The sequence below is a fragment of the Chiloscyllium plagiosum genome, unplaced genomic scaffold, assembly GCF_037043375.1.
Source record: "Chiloscyllium plagiosum isolate Xiang-an unplaced genomic scaffold, Cpla_swu_hap1 HiC_scaffold_16, whole genome shotgun sequence".
In the NCBI taxonomy this organism is placed as follows: Eukaryota; Metazoa; Chordata; class Chondrichthyes; order Orectolobiformes; family Hemiscylliidae; genus Chiloscyllium; species Chiloscyllium plagiosum.
This window is the reverse complement of record NW_028270154.1, coordinates 37297446-37314903: the sequence shown is the minus strand read 5'-3', so window position 1 is coordinate 37314903 and position 17458 is coordinate 37297446. Positions and strand designations below refer to the sequence as shown.

Genomic DNA, 17458 nt, shown 5'->3' with positions numbered 1-17458 from the left:
GTGGGACCCAGACGTCAAAAAGAATAATCTTCTAGAAACCTTAAGATTGAGAAGTTATAATGTTGTAAGTTTAGCCTGCACATGAAACATAAAAGGAGAACTGGCACAATTGAGTGAAGGTAACACAGGACAAAGTCAAAGAACAAACCATATTGTCAAATAACCATCAAATTTCACATTTGATATATTTCTTCGTAGAATATATATGCAAGAAATAACAATTGGAGTATACATTCATTTGGTAATGCAGCACTTGAGTATTGCTAAGAAAAGACAATATTTTGTTGAAAAGTATTGTCTGGAATCATCAGGACAATTCACAACAATAATAATGTAAAGGGAAAAAATATTTAAACTATATGGGAGCACAAAGCTGACTGGTTGGCACCTGGGCTCCATTTGGTAGGGGTTTTTGCTCTGAGAAGTGAACCAGAAAAGGGTGTCACCTATTTTGTTGAGTTGAAACAGGCACAGTGTGTACACATCATTCCGTATGTTACATAGTTCTTGTATGTGCAAGTAGACTGTGAGCCTCAACTGACAATCTTAATTTGGTTTTCAGTATAATTCTGTGGACACTAAGGATTATTTAGTAAATTACTTTTGGTCCCAAAAAGTGCCCAGTCTATCTCAAATTACCCTTGAAAGGCAACATATCTCAAACATTTGAGAAGTAGGTGATGCTAACTAGGCAATAGCAACAAAGGTGGCGTTTCCCATCAATGGAGTTCTGATGTCAAGCCAAAAACATGTTCTAGGAGAAAGTGAGGACTGTAGATGCTGGAGACCAGAGTTGAAAAATGTGGTGCTGGAAAAACACAGCAGACCAGGCAGCACCCGAGGAGCAGGAGAATCGACGTTTCGGGCATAAGCCCTTCTTCAGGAATGAGGCTGGTGTGCCAAGCGGACTGAGATAAAAGGTGGGGGGGAGGGAATATGGGGGAGGGGCACTGGGAATACGATAGATGGAAGGAGGTGAGGGTGAGGGTGATAGACCGGAGAGGGGGTGGGGGCGGAGAGATCGGGAAGAAGATTGCAGGTCAAGAGAGCGGTGCTGAATCCGGGGGCTGGGACTGAGATAAGGTGGGGGAGAGGGGAAATGAGGAAGCTGGAGAAATCTACATTCATCCCATGTGGTTGGAGGTTCCTAGGTGGAAGATGAGGCGCTCTTCCTCCAGGCATCATGTGGCCAGGGTCCGGCGATGGAGGAGTCCAAGGACCTGCATGTCTTTGGCGGAGTGGGAGGGGGAGTTAAAGTGTTCAGCCACGGGGCGGTTTAGTTGGTTGGTGCGGGTGTCCCAGAGGTTTTCCCTGCAACGTTCCGCAAGTAGGCGGCCTGTCTCCCCAATGTAGAGGAGACCACATCGGGTGCAGCGGATACAGTAAATGATGTGTGTGGAGGTGCAGATGAATTTGCGATGGATATGGAAGGATCCATTGGGGCCTTGGAGGGAGGTGAGGGGGGAGGCATGGACGCAAGTTTTGCACTTCTTGCGGTTGCAGGGTAAGGTGCTGGGAGTGGAGGTTGTGGACCTGACGAGGGAGTCGCCTGTCACACAAATGAGTTTAGATTACTTACAGTGTGGAAACAGGCCCTTCGGCCCAACAAGTCCACACCAACCTGCCGAAGCACAACCCACCCAGACCCATTCCCCCTTCACCTGACACTACAGGCAATTTAGCATGGCCAATTCACCTAACCTGCACATTTTTGGACTGTGGGAGGAAACCCACGCAGACATGGGGAGAATGTCTGTGTGGAGTTTGCACAGTCACCTGAGGCAGGAATCGAACCTGGGTCTCTAGCGCTGTGAGGCAGCAGTGCTAACCACTGTGCCACCATGCCGCCCACTTTCTTTCCTTTTCTAAACTACATTTAAGGGTGTTTCCATTGTTTGTAGCTATCCATTTTCCCGTACAGAGATTAGAATGATTAGAATTTCAGTACCAATGTGATATTAAGACTTTGGGCCTTATAATCAAAAGACCAGCAGAAAGCAACAAACAACATATCCCTTCCTCTGTATGCAACAAACAGGTTAGCAACTGTACTCAATCAGCATGTGTCTGTGAACATCAAATTAGAATTGATTCCATAACTGACTAATAATCCATAGTATATGAAGAATTATATTGACAACACATTTAACATTGTTATAGAGGTTTACAGTGTGGTGCACTTGCATGCACTCAAAGCAACATGTTAATATGTAGTGTTAATATGTTCTTTGCAGACAGAATGAAAAGTACACATACTGCACCTGTTTCAAATCAATGAATGGTCACTCTCTGGTTCATTTCTCAAGATAATACATTTACCATTCGGCATTAACCTGCCTGGTTTAATATTCAAACAAAGCTTAATTGTCAGCCATCATTTAACGGAGGCACTCTCCATGGCAATATTTTAATCACTCAGAGTTCATGTCCGCCAATCTCCTTCCATATAGTATCAATACTGTTTTCCGTTACATTTGCATATAGTCCTGATGAGTTCATGATGAAAGGTTTTGTGTCTTTTTTCAGCTATACTCAAGCACAGTACTGTATATGTTGTGTGCAAATCTAAGGAGCACTGATAATATTTTAAATACAAATACACAATTAGATAACAAAGGTTCATAAAATACATATACTGTTTTTAAAAAGTGTTGCATTTTATATGCCCAATCTATTTCATTTGTTCAATTTACATATTTTCAAAAGGATTGGCTGCTGAGCTTTGGAAGGACTCATCACCCAAAGTACCTCCATAGGATCACACTCAGCTATTGAAGAAGAGAACATTAATGAACAGCTACGACAGACCGATCCTCAAAGGACTGAAGGGAGCACTTATAGCATGTAATCCAGAACTGGGAGAATGAGGGCTATTTATTTCTTATCAGTGCTTAACAAATGAATTGTAGCACCAATCTGCAAAAAGTGACATTGTGTGTCATAAACAAACATAGATATGGAACAGCACAGAAGGCTTCTTTGGTCCATTGTGCCTTTGCCAGCTCTTTGAAATAACTTTCCAATTGGTCTCACTGTCCTGCTCTTGTGTTGTTACTGTGCATTCAGGCGTTACCAGACTGCGCAGAGCGCAGATGTTTTCAATGACCTTATAAAGAAGGAGCATGACCTTCTCATGTGAGCTATCAGTGCATGCTGGAAGTAGTGGCTGACTATTCCTTGAGTTTTTTTGACAGAATTTCTGTACTGGTAAGAGATGTCCCTGTGGAGGATCCTGCCACAGATGTGAAGTCCTATGCAAGCTCAACAGCACACTGCGAGATCTGGATTCCCAGACCTCCTATCCCATCTGGAGCTATGATTGCTCACCCCTCACCAGGCACCTCATCATCATCCTCCCTTTCCTCCTCTGAGGCAGTGGTGGGTATTAGGTGCGAGTCTGAGGAACTGGATATGGAGGAATCATCTGTAGTAACATGAAAGAGTATTTTCACTAACTGGCCATCCAGGAACTCCAGATTTTTTTTAGAATGACTGTTTCAGAAGAGAATCAAAAAATTATTTTCTTCAAGCACAACAAATGTGTACAGACAGAGGACATAATAATGTAAGTGACTGCAAGACATTCGAGATATTAAACAAGGCATATGAACCTCATTGTGATATTATTCTTTTTAATTATGTGTAAGAACACCAAGGAAATGCTGGTTCCCTCCCCCTGAACATTAAAACATTTTGCAAGCATTTTTAGAGCCACTATTTTCAAAGGCAACATTGCCATATTTTTTTAAACTGTGAACAATTGTAAATATTGATATGCATTTTGTTATTGCCTTGTTAAGAGTCCTGCAGAAATTTTAGTACTGTAGAAATATTGTTTATGTTTCAGGTCTTTGATAATTATGTCCTAATTTAATTTAAGACTTGGTGGTATTTCACTAAAATGGGTTCTTGTGAATAGTTCCTTTTTCTTTGAATATTGCCTCTTACCATAAGAAAATATTCAGCTATGGTTATTTTCACTAATTGCATTGATAAATTTAATTAAATTTATTTATTGTTCATATGAATTTTAACTCTCTACTGCTGGTCAGTTAAAATGCTTTTTATTAGAGATGCAAAATTGTTCATTATCAAATGTACTTAGTTACTGCTATGAAGAAAAGTCCAAACGTTATAATGGAGCTCTAAGGCTTTCCCCTATTCAAATTATTCTCCAAAATTCTTCAGGTTAGTGTTCCCTAACTGAGCGAAGGCAACTTGCTCACAGACATTTGCTGACAGTGCTGTCTAACTGGCTAATAATAAATATGCAGGAGAGGCCAATACCTGTTGTATCTCACAAATCAAGACTATTTTAAAACATCTTGTTAATTTTAATCAATGTGTAACATCTATTTGAAATTAATTCAATTAAAGCAATAAAAACAAGATAACATCCTTTCAATGTTAATCTATTGCTCCAAATATCACTCAGGATGACAAGCTTAACTGTCCATAGGGCTTCCCCTGATTAGCGGATGGTTTGTGATTTACATAAACACAATCAAAACAAGGTAAACAATGTTTACTCTGGGGCATTATTGGAATTTTTACTGAAATTACAGAAGATGACCTGGAGAATCGCTGTGGAAGTTATCAGTAAGGGTGTATCTCTTGATCTCTTGTAGCCAACTGACACAAAACTTAACTTTGGTAGTCTCAGTCCATTTCATTGCAGGCATGAGTTCACAGCACAAAACATCCTGTTCCTTCAAAATAATTTGTCTATCTCACTGAAAGAAAGCACAAAAATGTCTGGCATTGCAAAAAGGCATCGCTGCAGTCTTGTTCTGAGCTTAATAATGCACAAAGTGATTTATTCGTTAATTAATCACCAATGAAGACACATCCTACATTTCAAAAGAACATCAACAAATTTTAATTACAGGAAAGAAAGCATTGCACACATTTTCTCAAATCTGAAAAACTCTTACCTGCCACACCACCAGCCAGCCACACACAAAACAGATTGGGTGCTTTGCTCCCTTCGGGTGTCATCCAGTCACACAGCAACATGTAAGGAACAAAGTATAAACAATATCCTGGAACATCTCTGAGGTACATGGCTCCAACACCTCGATACAGTCCAACAATGCCTTCGGTCCGCAGTATTCTGCTAATGAGGTGCACAGGCCCCCTGTATAGAGGCTGATCATTCAGTGCAAGGGAGTGCAAGGCACTCGCACCAACCAAGTTTAGTTTAGCTGTAGAAGTGTAAAAAAGATTTAGCAAATCTTGAATGTAGCTAATGTTCTGAAACAAATCAGCTTTTTTTAAACCGTAAGTGAAAAGCTGCATAATATTCCAGAATAAGGAAGCGTAAAAGAAAATCAAGACGTAAAAACTTCGTATCCACGACAACATTCTACGAACTCTATTTATCTTCATGACATGATTGAAAATATTTAATGTAAGAATAGCCTGGCTCCTCAGAACTACCGCTATGCATGTTGAGGAAAGTTAGAAGATTCACATGTGGGAATCAATAGCGGAACTTGGCCTTAAGTTGATGGTGTAGGGATAAATAAGACGAGCTGGAAAGGACACCCTAAGTAGAAGGGAATCACAACTCAAAGGCAAAGGAGTCACAAAATGTGATACATATGGAATATCATTGGATTCAAGACTTGCTTGCAATGGTGCTAGCATGGGTGTGCAGTGTGTTCATGCCAGCTTGAAAAGGGGGAAAATTATGATATCCCTTAGCCGGAAATGCAGATTTGCCAAGTCATTGCCATGCTGCACTTTGCAGCATCTGTTCACACTGAAAGCATTTGCAACTAAACAATTCATCTCCAATCCCCTCAGCCAAAAGCAGTCCAAAGGCAGTTACATTTCTCCAAGATTGTGGTCACTGAACTCAAAAATTCTGAACACAGCTTATCAGCCTGGAATGCCCTATTGGATTTCTGCTCTGAGGCAGGGACCCTAATTTTAGATGACTTTCTGTGCCCCAGTGCCACAATACATTGATGTGAGATCCTCGATATGATTTTGGAAACATCGAGAATTACTGGCCAATGCGCATGCTGCTTGCTATTCAGTTAAGAACAACAGGAATGCTCCTTAGGCTGGAAGGCCACAGAGAGCATGCCCCACCATCACAGATGGATGCAGCTGATGCAGGTAAGAGATGAAGAGAGAACAACTCAAACTGAAGATGTCCTCTTAAAACTTATAGGCATTCTGTAGTTAAAAACTGGTTACACTTGCCAGGGTGCATCTTGGCAGAGGAACCCTTCCATCCAGTGGTCTCTGACCATTGCTGTAGCTGTGTATAAGCTGTGGCTGCAAATGGAAAAAAAAACCTGGATGGCTCTGTAATTCACTTTGTGAAGTTATATTTTAAGTCTTATATAACTGGATAATCCAGAATTGCAGAAAATATGTTGGAATGAATATTTGGATTCTTAAGGGCAAAAGATACTTAGTTCAGAGCTGCAGCATATTTGAACCCGAACTAGCCATCATTACATTTTATAAAAAAGGACAATAAGACTCAGGAACAAGAGCAGGCCAATGGTCCTACAGGTCTGCTCCATCATTCAATAAGATCATTGCTGATTTGGTTATGGTCTCAACTCTACTGTGTTGCTTAACTCCATCATCTGTCAAAAATTTAAATCAGTGTGAAATAAATTCAATGATTCGGTCTCCATGACTGTCCAGGGAAGAAAATTACACTTACCAGTAAGCCTCAAAAGAGAAATAATACTCTTCACCTCGATCTTAAACACTTAAACTGCAAGTGTGGAAATGGGGGAGGGGGAGGGGGAGGAAGAAAAGTGGTTTAAAAACTGAAGAAAAAAGAAAAACAAAAGTGGATAGGGCAAGGCAATGGGTAATGATAGTTGGTAAAGATTTTTTAAAAATTGTTTTAGTGGTGTAAATGACAATAACAGAAACATCAGAGAGCTGTTTTCAGACATACAGGAACAGGTTAAGATCTGAAATTGTTGAAGTGAATGTCTGACAGGTTGAAAAGTTCCTGATTGAAAGATGAAGTGCTGTTTCTCAACTTTACTCCTGCTTCAGTAGAACAGTGTAGGAAACCAAAGACAAAAAGGTCAGAGTGTGAATGGGGTTGAGAATGATAGGTGATTTGACACTTGGGATCATGCATGTGTTCTGTAAGGTAGTTACCCAATCTGCATTCGGTCCCCTCAGTGTATATGAAGCCCCAGTATGAACAAAAAAATATAGTGAATTAAATTCAAAAAAGAATAAATAAATCACTGGTTCACCTGGCAGAAGTGCTGTGAAGTCTCAATGGTAGAAAGGGAGAAAATGAAAGGGTATATGCTGCAACTCCTGGGCTGTCATGGGCCTATAAGGAAGTGCTGAGAGTAATTCAGGAATAGCTAAAGCAGTCGTGGAAGGTACAGTCTCTTTGGAACAATGAATGGAAGAATATATTTGGTGTTGTCACAATGCTAAAAGTGACAGAAATGGGTGATTCATTCAATTTGCAGGCTGGTGGCATTTAAACTGAATCACATTGTGAGTCTCGAAGAAAAGGGTTGAGAGCAGATGAATTTGCAAAGAAAACCAGCATATACCCCATGGCCCTCTGTGCATCACATGACCATAAAGCCCAGGCATTCCAAACTATTGGTCAATGCTGAGCAGTTAGCACTCCCACAGTAGCTTGCACGTCATTGGAGCTCTAGCTTATGATCAACAAACACAAATCCTGTCACAGCTACGTCGTATGGGGTTGGTTTATGCAAGGGCATGAGGCCAGGCCACAGCTCAAAAGCCTATAGAAATGAGGACTCCCGGGAAGTTTACAGTCTGCAGCAGACAGGAGCATCAAGCAGCACAAACTCCAGTAAGCAGGTAACTATTCCAGAAGAACTTAATGCAAGTAGCAAGTTACAGTTCTTTTAATATTTTAAATCTTTGTTTTCTTGGTAAGTTTAAAATATGACCAAAAGTAAAGCAAAGGATACTTCAAGCTTCTTAGAAAGAAATTCTGTGCACATTTCAAAAAAATGAAATGGCTTTCCAAGATCATCAAATAGAAATATTTGCAACATGCAAACTGAAGGTACAAATTGATGAGATTTTCACTTATTGTGAAACTGGTGATGTCCTATGCACTGTTTGCACTACAGCAAAAACTGGAGATGAGTTTAGCACTGAGTAAAAGTGATACCATTGGATAGTGAACTATCTAGACTGCATTTGAATTTGGTGATTCTGGAAGCTCTTAGCAGTGACACATGCATATGAAGATACAGTTTCAGTGCAAGACAAAGATATTTGGTACCTAAGCCTGCTCTGCTATTGATCAAGATCATAATTGACATAATTACTTCACATCTTTGCCTATTCCAATACCATATCACTCTATCTCTTCAAGAATCTATTTACCTCTGAGTTAATAAATATTCAAAGACAACTTCCACTACGTTTTGAAGAAGATGGTTCAAAATATTCATGACTCTCTGTAAAAAAAACATTTTTCCATCTCAGTCTTAAATGGGATGATACTATTATAAACTGTGACCCCCTAGTTCCAAATTTTCTAACAGTGGAAAAATCTTTTATGTGCTTATGTGTTTTAATCAAGATACAGTTTACTCCTCTGAGCCCCAGTGGGTGTAAGTCTCGCCTGTCCAACCTTTCCTCATAACACAATACATTCATTCCATGAACTGGTCTCATAAACTGTCTTTTAAAATGTTTCCAATGCATTTACAACCTTCCTTGAATTAGGAGACCGACACATTACACCTAACACACCATATGGGGTCTCACAATTCCTGTATAATTAAAGCATGGCCTCCCTAATTTTGTATTCAAATATTCTCACATTAAGTAATAACAACCTATCAGTTTCCCTAATTATTGCTGGACCTGCAAAATAATATTTTGTGATTCATGCACTTGTATTTCAGACCTCTATTCTCTCATCACTTAATTTCATTTTTAAAAAATTCAATCAAATTAGACAGTTTTACATGTTCCCACATTGGTTCTATTTACCAAATCTTATGTACTCATTTGTCCTATTCACATCCCATTGTAGGCTCCTATGTTATCTTCACAACTTACTTTCCTACCTATCTTTGTGTGACCAGCAAATTCAGCATCTAAATCGTTGGTCCCTTCTTCTAAGTCATATACAGTATATAAATTGTAAAAGGGTAAGCTCCTGGCACTGATCTTTGTGGCACGGCACCTGTTATATCTTGGCACTTGGAAATGACCTATTTATGCCCTCTCTCTGTTTCCTGTTAGCTAGCCAATTTTCTATCCATGCCAATGTGTGACTCCTGACTTGTGAGTTTTTATTTCCCTGATAACCTTTGAAATGGGATCTTATTAAATCCCATTTGAAAATCTAAGTACAGTGTATATCTATTCCCCATCATCCACAGCAGGTTACTTCTTCAAATAAATTTGTTAAATATGATTTTCTTTTCACAAAACCATGTCAACAATGCCTGGTTACTTTGAACTTTTCTAAGTGAGGTTAAAGTCTTTAATAACAGTTTCTAACATCTATCCTATCACAACTGGTAAGCTTATTGCCCTGCAGTTTTCTGCTTTCTGTTTCCCTCCCTTTTTGAACAAAGCAGTTATGTTTGCGATTTTAAACTCTAATCGAACTTTCCTAAATCGAGAAAACTTTGGAAAACAAACATCAAGACATCAACTATCTCACTAGCCACTTCTTTTAAGGCCCTTCTTTTGAGAATAGAGATGTTGAGGGGTTGGATGTCCATGTTGAAAAACTCTGATTTTCAGCAGATCTTTTCACAGAAAGTACATGAGAACAAAATTGCCAGATCAATTTCTAATACATGTATTTTACAGCAGAGATCACCGGACAAAAATCAAGTGTAGGAATGCTTGATGATATTTTTCTTTAGGAGAAAGTGAGGACTGCAGATGCTGGAGATCAGAGCTGAAAGATGTGTTGCTGGAAAAGTGCAGCAGGTCAGTTAGCATCAAAGGAACAGGAGAATCGACATTTCGGGCATAAGTCCTTCTTCAGGAATGAGGAGGGTGTGCCAAGCAGGCTAAGATAAAAGGTAGGGAGGAGGGACTTGGGGGAGGGGCGTTGGGAATACGATAGGTGGAAGGAGGTTAAGGTGAAGGTTATAGGCCGGAGAGGGGGTGGGGGCGGAGAGGTCGGGAAGAAGATTGCAGGTCAAGAAGGCGGTGCTGAGTTCGAGGGCTGGGACTGAGAAAAGGTGAGGAGAGTGGAAATGGGAAAGCTGGAGAAATCTGCATTCATCCCTTGTGGTTGGAGGGTTCCTAGGCAGAAGATGAGGCGCTCTTCCTCCAAATATTGTGTTGCCATGGTCTGGAGGAGGCCAAGGACCGACATGTCCTTGGCGGAGTGGGAGGAGGAGTTAAAGTGTTCAGCCACGGTACGGTTGGGTTGGTTGGTGCGGGTGTCCCAGAGGTGTTCTCTGAAATGTTCCGCAAGTAGTCTCCCCAATGTATAGGAGGCCACATCGGGTACAGTGGATGTACGTGGAGGTGCAGGTGAATTTCTGACGGATATGGAAGGGTCCCTTGGGGCCATGGAGGGAAGTGAGGGGGTAGGTATGGGCACAAGTTTTGCATTTCTTGCGGTTGCAGGGCAAGGTGCCGGGAGTGGAGGTTGGGTTGGTGGGGGGTGTGGATCTGACGAGGGAGTTGCGGAGGGAGTGGTCTTTCCGGAACGCTGATAGGGGTGGGGAGGGAAATATATCCCTGGTGGTGGGGTCTGATTGGAGGTGGCGGAAATGACGAAGGATGATACGATGTATCAGGAGGTTGGTGGGGTGGTAGGTGAGGACCAGTGGGGTTCTATCCTGGTGGCAATTGGAGGGGCGGGGTTCAAGGGCGGAGGAGCAGGAAGTGGAGGAGATGTGGTGGAGAGCATCGTCAACCACGTCTGAGGGGAAATTGCGGTCTTTGAAGAAGGAGGCCATCTGGGCTGTTCGGTATTGGAATTGGTCCTCCTGGGAGCAGATGCGGTGGAGGCGAAGGAATTGGGAATATGGGATGGCGTTTTTACAGGGGCCAGGGTGGGAGGAGGTGTAATCTAGGTAGCTTTTTTTTTTCTTTACCAGACCAAAAATTATACTGAACCCAACTGCAGTATACTGACCAGATTGAGATCAACTAAAAAATCTATTTATCTGTTGAACTATTCAAGAAAGATTTGAATTTCTTTTATTGCAATCCTTTTGTATTTATTAATTTGCAAATGGTAGATGGATAAATTAAGGAAAATATTAGATGACATATAGTGCTTTTTTTTGCATGCTATGAATGCCACATAAGCTTCCAAAATCCAAACTGTCTTCAACTCACACCTTCTTTTGCTAAACAAGGCGTGTATAGAGCTCATTATGCTTCTCTTTAGATTTCTGGACTTATGTGTAATCACCATTGTTACTGCTTTTATAGCAATGCAAAGACCATAGAGATCAGTTGAAATGATTGCAGCGTTCAGAACCATCAGACCAATCCAGTGGCTGACTGAGTTCACTTGTCAGTTTCTTTCCACCAACACAGTTTCAGGACAGTTGAAAATGGAAAAGCATTGGCCATGTCCAACTCGTTACATGTGTTTGGCATATTAAAAACAGAATGTAATAGTAGCACCTCCTGCAAGAACCGCAGCAACTTTCACCTTTCCAGTTGCCAAAAACCCTTTGCAAAGAATGAAAAATATACTAACAACTAAACTCCTACAGGTTTGCATACTAGAAGTAAAAGACAAGTGCAGTCTTCAAGTGATGTGGTGTTAAGAATATGGGTAATATTGAGAGAAAGGCACACAGACATTGTTCAGTTCCTAGTTTAAGTTTATGTAATCTTTGGCTTTTATATACTTTGATATTGTTAACTTAAGGGTAAGTTTCAAAATATCGATTATTTGGAAAACAAGAATGATGAGTTGGTTGGACTGAATGAGTTCCTTTCAAATTCAAATTATAAAGGTAGATGTAAAACTGAGATGGTGCAACAATAAGAGTTTATAAGACATAAAATTTAGAAGCAGAATTATGCCAATTGGCCCAAGTCTGCTCTGCCATTTGAATTTGGCTGATATGTTTCTCAACCATTAATGTGCCTCCACAGCTTGCTGCAGCAAAAAGTCCCTTTGTGCTGAAGATTTCCAAAGCCTTTCCCCATTTAGAAAGTAGTACACATGTCTATTCTTCCTACCAAAGTGCATAACCTAACATGTTCCTACATTGTGTTCCATGTGCCACTTCTTTGCCCACTGTCCTAGTCTATCCAGGTCCTTCTGGAGGCTCCCCCCCCCCCCTTCCTCAACACTATCTGTCCCTCCATTTATTTTTGTGTCATCTGCAAACTTGGCAACAATGCTCTCAGTTCCTTCCTCCAGATTGTTAATGTATAATGTGAAAAGTTGTGGTCCCAACAGAGCCTTCATTTATGAATCATCTTTAAGTAATCCATAGACACTTCACAGAGCCAATACCAAACAAAATGTATCAAGTGAGCCATGTAAGGGTATAGCTCATGAACCTTGGTTCGTAAGGTTATATGGAGTAGCTTCCATGAGAAAAGGCAGGTAGAGAAGCCAAAAAGTTGGGTGAAGGAATTCCCAAGGCGAGAGCCTCAGCAGTGGAAGTCATATCCATCAAAGGAAGGCTAATGAAAATTGATAATAACTATTAGGCCATAGGTTTTCAGGAATGTAGGGTCTGGGGAGATTATAGACATTAAATGGGGCATTGCTACAAAGGGATTTGACAAGAGCACACTGATTTTACTAACTCTTTTATTTTAAATTAGATAAGAATTTTAAAAGTTAGGAGTTGCCAGAGAGGGAGCCAATTCTGGAATCTTACAATATAAATGTGGCCCTAGACGTTTATAACAGCGAAAAGCTTTAAACAGGAGTGTGGTAACATTCAGATATTATCCATGAGTTGGTCTGGGACTGAGATAAAGACATATCAAGTAAAAGCAGAAAGCTTTGCATGTTGGGAAAACACCAAAGGAAACGAGTACTGGGAGCAACAGTTAGAAAAAAATAGAAAAATGCTTTAACAGAGGAATATCCACAATATAATTGATAAAAGAGCAACACTGACAGTGGTTTAAAAAATAAGGATTACAGTACACAAACAAGTAACAATACTGGGAGCAAAGAGCACAGCTGCAGTTAAAAATAAACAATGAAATAGGAAATAGGAAAACAAACTGAAGAGAAATATTTAGAAACCGCAACTCTGAAATAGCATTTCAGCATGACAAGAAATAAGTTATAGAATATAAATGGGACAATGCAGCATCGGAGGCAGAGGGGTGACCTTACAGAGATTTATAAAATCATGAGGGGCATGGATAGGATAAATAGACAAAGTCTTTTCCCATGGGTGAGGGAGTCCAGAACTAGAGGGCATAGGTTTAGGGTGAGAGGGGAGAGAGCTATACAAGGAACCTAAGGGGGCGACATTTTCACGCAGAGTGTGGCGCGTGTATGGAATGAGGTGCCAAAGGATGTGATAGAGGCTGGTACAATTACAGCATTTAAAAAACATCTGGATGGGTGTATGAATAGGAAGAGTTTAGAGGGACCTGGGCCAAGTGCTGGCAAATGGGATTCAATTCAGTTAGGATAATTGGTCGGCATGGATGAGTTGGACTGAAGGGTCTGTTTCAATGCTGTATGACTCTATGACTCTATGACAATAGACGAGGAGGATTTAAAATACAGAAGCAGCAAACAGAATATTATAAGACTTTAATCCCACTCACCATGCACATAAACATTGCAAAACCATGAACAACAGAATCACGCTCAAAATACATGGGGATAGTGGGTGAATCCAACCTCGTAGGTCCCCAACATATCCAGGAAAATTCACGCTGGACGGGCGATCAAAGAAATGTCTTCCCATAAACTAAATGGGAGATTAAGTTTATACAGAAAACTACAAGGCATTACATTCTGTGAGAAAAAATGTGTAGAAACAATATAGTTCAAATAGTCTTTAAGGGGTGTTAGACACATATGTCAATTTAGGAAGATTGGCCAAGCCCCAAAGTGAGTATTGCAGGAATACTGTGGACAGTTTTCAACTCCTTATCTATCAAAAAATATACTGGCATTAGAGGCAGGTCAAATAAAGTGCAATCAGCTGATACCAATCAGCTGATACCAGACAGAGGGTATGTCTCACAAAGAGAGGTTCAGTAGGTTATACTGCAGTCATTGCAATTTAGAGATGACATTATTGAAACATACAAGGTCCTTCAGTGGACTTGATGGGGTAGATACAAAAAGACTATTTTCCCTTATGACGGAGTCCAGGACAGATTGCATAATTTCAGAACAAGAGTTCACACATTTAAGACAGAAATGAGGAGGAAATTCTTCTCTCAAAAGGTAGAGAATCTATGTAATTGTTTGTTGCAGAGGATTGTCAAGGCAGGGTCATTAAGTACATTCAAGATTGAGGTTTTCACTCAATACGGGAATCAAGGGTTATGGGGAAAAGTGGAGTAGTTGAGGATTATCAGATCAGCCATGATCTCATTGAATGGTGGAGCAGACTGACTGAGTAGAATAGCCTATTTTTGCTCCTATATCTTCTGGTCTTTCTAGAATGTTAAAGGAATGATAGAGGTCAATTTACACAATGAGACTAGAGAAACTGGTTAGTGTCCTTAGCACAAAGAATATTAATATGTTTTGCCATGGAGGTGCTCAAAAGTATGAATGGGTTCAATAGAGAAAATAAAGATAAACTGTTTCCAGTGGCAGATGACTCAGTAACCATAGTACACAGGTGGAAGCTGATGGCAGAAGTGTCAAAACTGACATGAGGAAATGTTCCATACGCAGTGAGTTGTGATCTGGAAATGGGCTATCATAAAGGATGTTGGAAGTAAAATAACTGAACTTCCAAAAGGAAACTGGACAATTACTTGGAGTGTACAGTACTGGCAAAGCAGGAGAGTGGGACATGTTAGGTTATTCAACCAATGAGCCAGCACAGCACAACAGACCAAATTACTTCCTTATGTACTTAATCATTCCCTGTTCCTCAGTATGACAGCCCAGAGATCATGCAGTAATTACCACTACCAGGTACAAATCGATATTAGCAGAAAAAAATCTCCAAATGAAGTTATAATGCTGGCAGAAAGTGCAGAATATCACATCTGAATGAAGAAGTGGGAACCCAGTATGCTTTACTGAAGAAGAATCATGCTGAAAGTTTCTAGTCTGGCGGTTATTTCTTAAATTATGCATGAGGAAACATATACTTATACTTCAAGGAATTTTCAGCTGACAAAGAAGAGTAATTAAAATGGGCAGCAGGAATGTGAAATGCAAAAGGTGAGTGAAGAACTATTTTATTTTTTATCAATAAACCAAATTATTTAAAAATTAAAGCTTACAAGATTCATTGATTTTCAAATTGATTTTAATAATTAAAAGTATTCACTGGAACAATATTTTCCTCCTCAGAAATCAGTGTGTCACATTTACACAAATCTAATTATATAAGTAGACACAGCAATTTATATTCCGAATGGGGGACAAAACCATATGAAATATGGAAGCAGGAAGTAAAGTGACTCAGACTGAAACTATGACAAACACAGATAGCTATCAAGTCAAATCATTGGATCAGTACCAGGACTGAACTTATGACATGTTTAGATAAGGTGGACAAACAAAAATTGGGATACTGACTTATGATTATAGGTAAGAGAAGATGCAAGGAAGAACTTTTTTTTTGAAAATCAGTGAGCGGTCATGATCTGGAATTGGCACTAAAAGGATGTTGAAGTGAAGATGATCAATGATTTCAAAAGAAAATTGAATGGACAGAATGATAAAGCTAAGAAATGGGATTGTTGGATTGACCTACAAAGAGCTGACATGGACTCAACAGGTCAAATTGCCTCCTCCTCTGCCATAAAGACTGACTTGAAAATGAACTATTGCTGAGCAAATTAAACCTAATCGGGGAAATATTAAAATATGCTGAAAATACTAAGCAGATCAGGCAGCAGCTATGGAGTGAAACAGTGCAAAGATCTACAGTTTCTGTCAACTTATGCCACCTGAGTTGCTGCGTATTTCTAGCAGGTTTTGTTGTGTGCCAGATTTCCGATATTGACAGTATTGACGAGTTCGGGTCTCAGTATATTTACAAATGTAGTAATACATTTGCGAATGAGGTCGACTAGGTGTTCGTGCATCTCCCACACTGCCTCCATCCTACACTGTAAATATTTTGAATCTATCTCTGGCTAAAGGATAAGGTCACAGGAGTACCCCCACTCACCTTCCCAAATTGTAAGCTGGGTCCCCGATGGAGAGGGAGGGGGGGGGAGGGGGGATTGCTGTCACTGAGCCTTACCTGGCCTCACACTCTGTGTCTGCATTTGGAGTCTGATCTTGACCAAATCCACCGGGGCACCAATGGCCACCGTGACAAGACCCACCAGGGCGCTGGCAGCCGCCACGTCTGAGAGAGCGGGGCTTTGGTGGAGGTCCTCCCCGTAGCGATAGCGACAGATGAACCTCTGAGCATTCCCGTACACCCCGAGTGCCACCGAGTTATAGACGGCGATGCTGGCTAACGGAAAGGACAGCCCTTTGAAGAATCCAGCCACCTGGAAGTGGATTCAGTCACAATCAGCGACCTCCGCACCTTCTACTGACCTCATTTTACTCCCGGAACGAGCGGAATATAAATGCAAGTGGACAGCAACAAGCAAGACTCACGTGTTCGTTTTTAAAGATTGTTCGCACACATTGCACCGTGTTGGTGTAACCGTGACCGGCTTGCAAGCGAGTCTGTAAAAGCAATGAACTTTGCAAAGTCAGGCAGAGAAAACACAAACTCGTTTCGGCGACTTTAGCGGCGAGCGACGCTGTTTACAGAATTTTATATAAACAAGAGAGTTTCCCAATCGAACTGTGACAGGAATTGGAAGTGGAAATTTACCTTCACCGTGTCCAGGGGGTGGCCTACGATCACACTAGCCGCACCTACCATGAGGGGGGAAAAAATTGGGTTGAGTTACAAAAAGAGCGGAATGTTCTTTCCCAGATTTACCCCTGCAGCGGCCGTGGTGAATAACAATGCAAAGCGATTCGCCTGGCTGTGGAATACCATGGGCACCAGTTCCACCTACGACGAGTAGACTGCCACATCTCAGAACAAGAATAAAAACAAACTGCTGGACAGACTCAGCAGGTCTCCTGGTTTTCAAAGAAATACCATTGGCGGGTGGGGGGAGTGTTTCCCTGTCCATAGATGCAGCCAGACCTGCTGAGTCTCTCCAGCAGTTTTGGGCTGTTTTTTTCAGGTTTCCAGCATCCACAGTTTTTGTTTTTGGCTTTTATTTCAGACAGAGCAGGACCTGCGGGGACTTTGAAGGGTGAGGAATGAAGTTCTCCTGCCGTGTAACTGTACGGTCCTAGCAGCCACCGCTAAAGAAGGAA

General features: G+C 40.9%; 1 protein-coding gene across 1 annotated transcript in view; it reads right to left on the bottom strand.

The window, feature by feature from the left end:
- Nucleotides 1-17458, bottom strand: part of slc25a48 (solute carrier family 25 member 48) — a 39358-nt gene that overhangs the window by 21506 nt on the left and 394 nt on the right. The window contains 6 exon segments of the mRNA XM_087995290.1: nucleotides 3328-3374; nucleotides 3376-3424; nucleotides 4935-5204; nucleotides 16368-16623; nucleotides 16736-16807; nucleotides 16959-17002. Coding sequence (XP_087851416.1) covers nucleotides 3328-3374; nucleotides 3376-3424; nucleotides 4935-5204; nucleotides 16368-16623; nucleotides 16736-16807; nucleotides 16959-17002 — 738 coding nt within the window.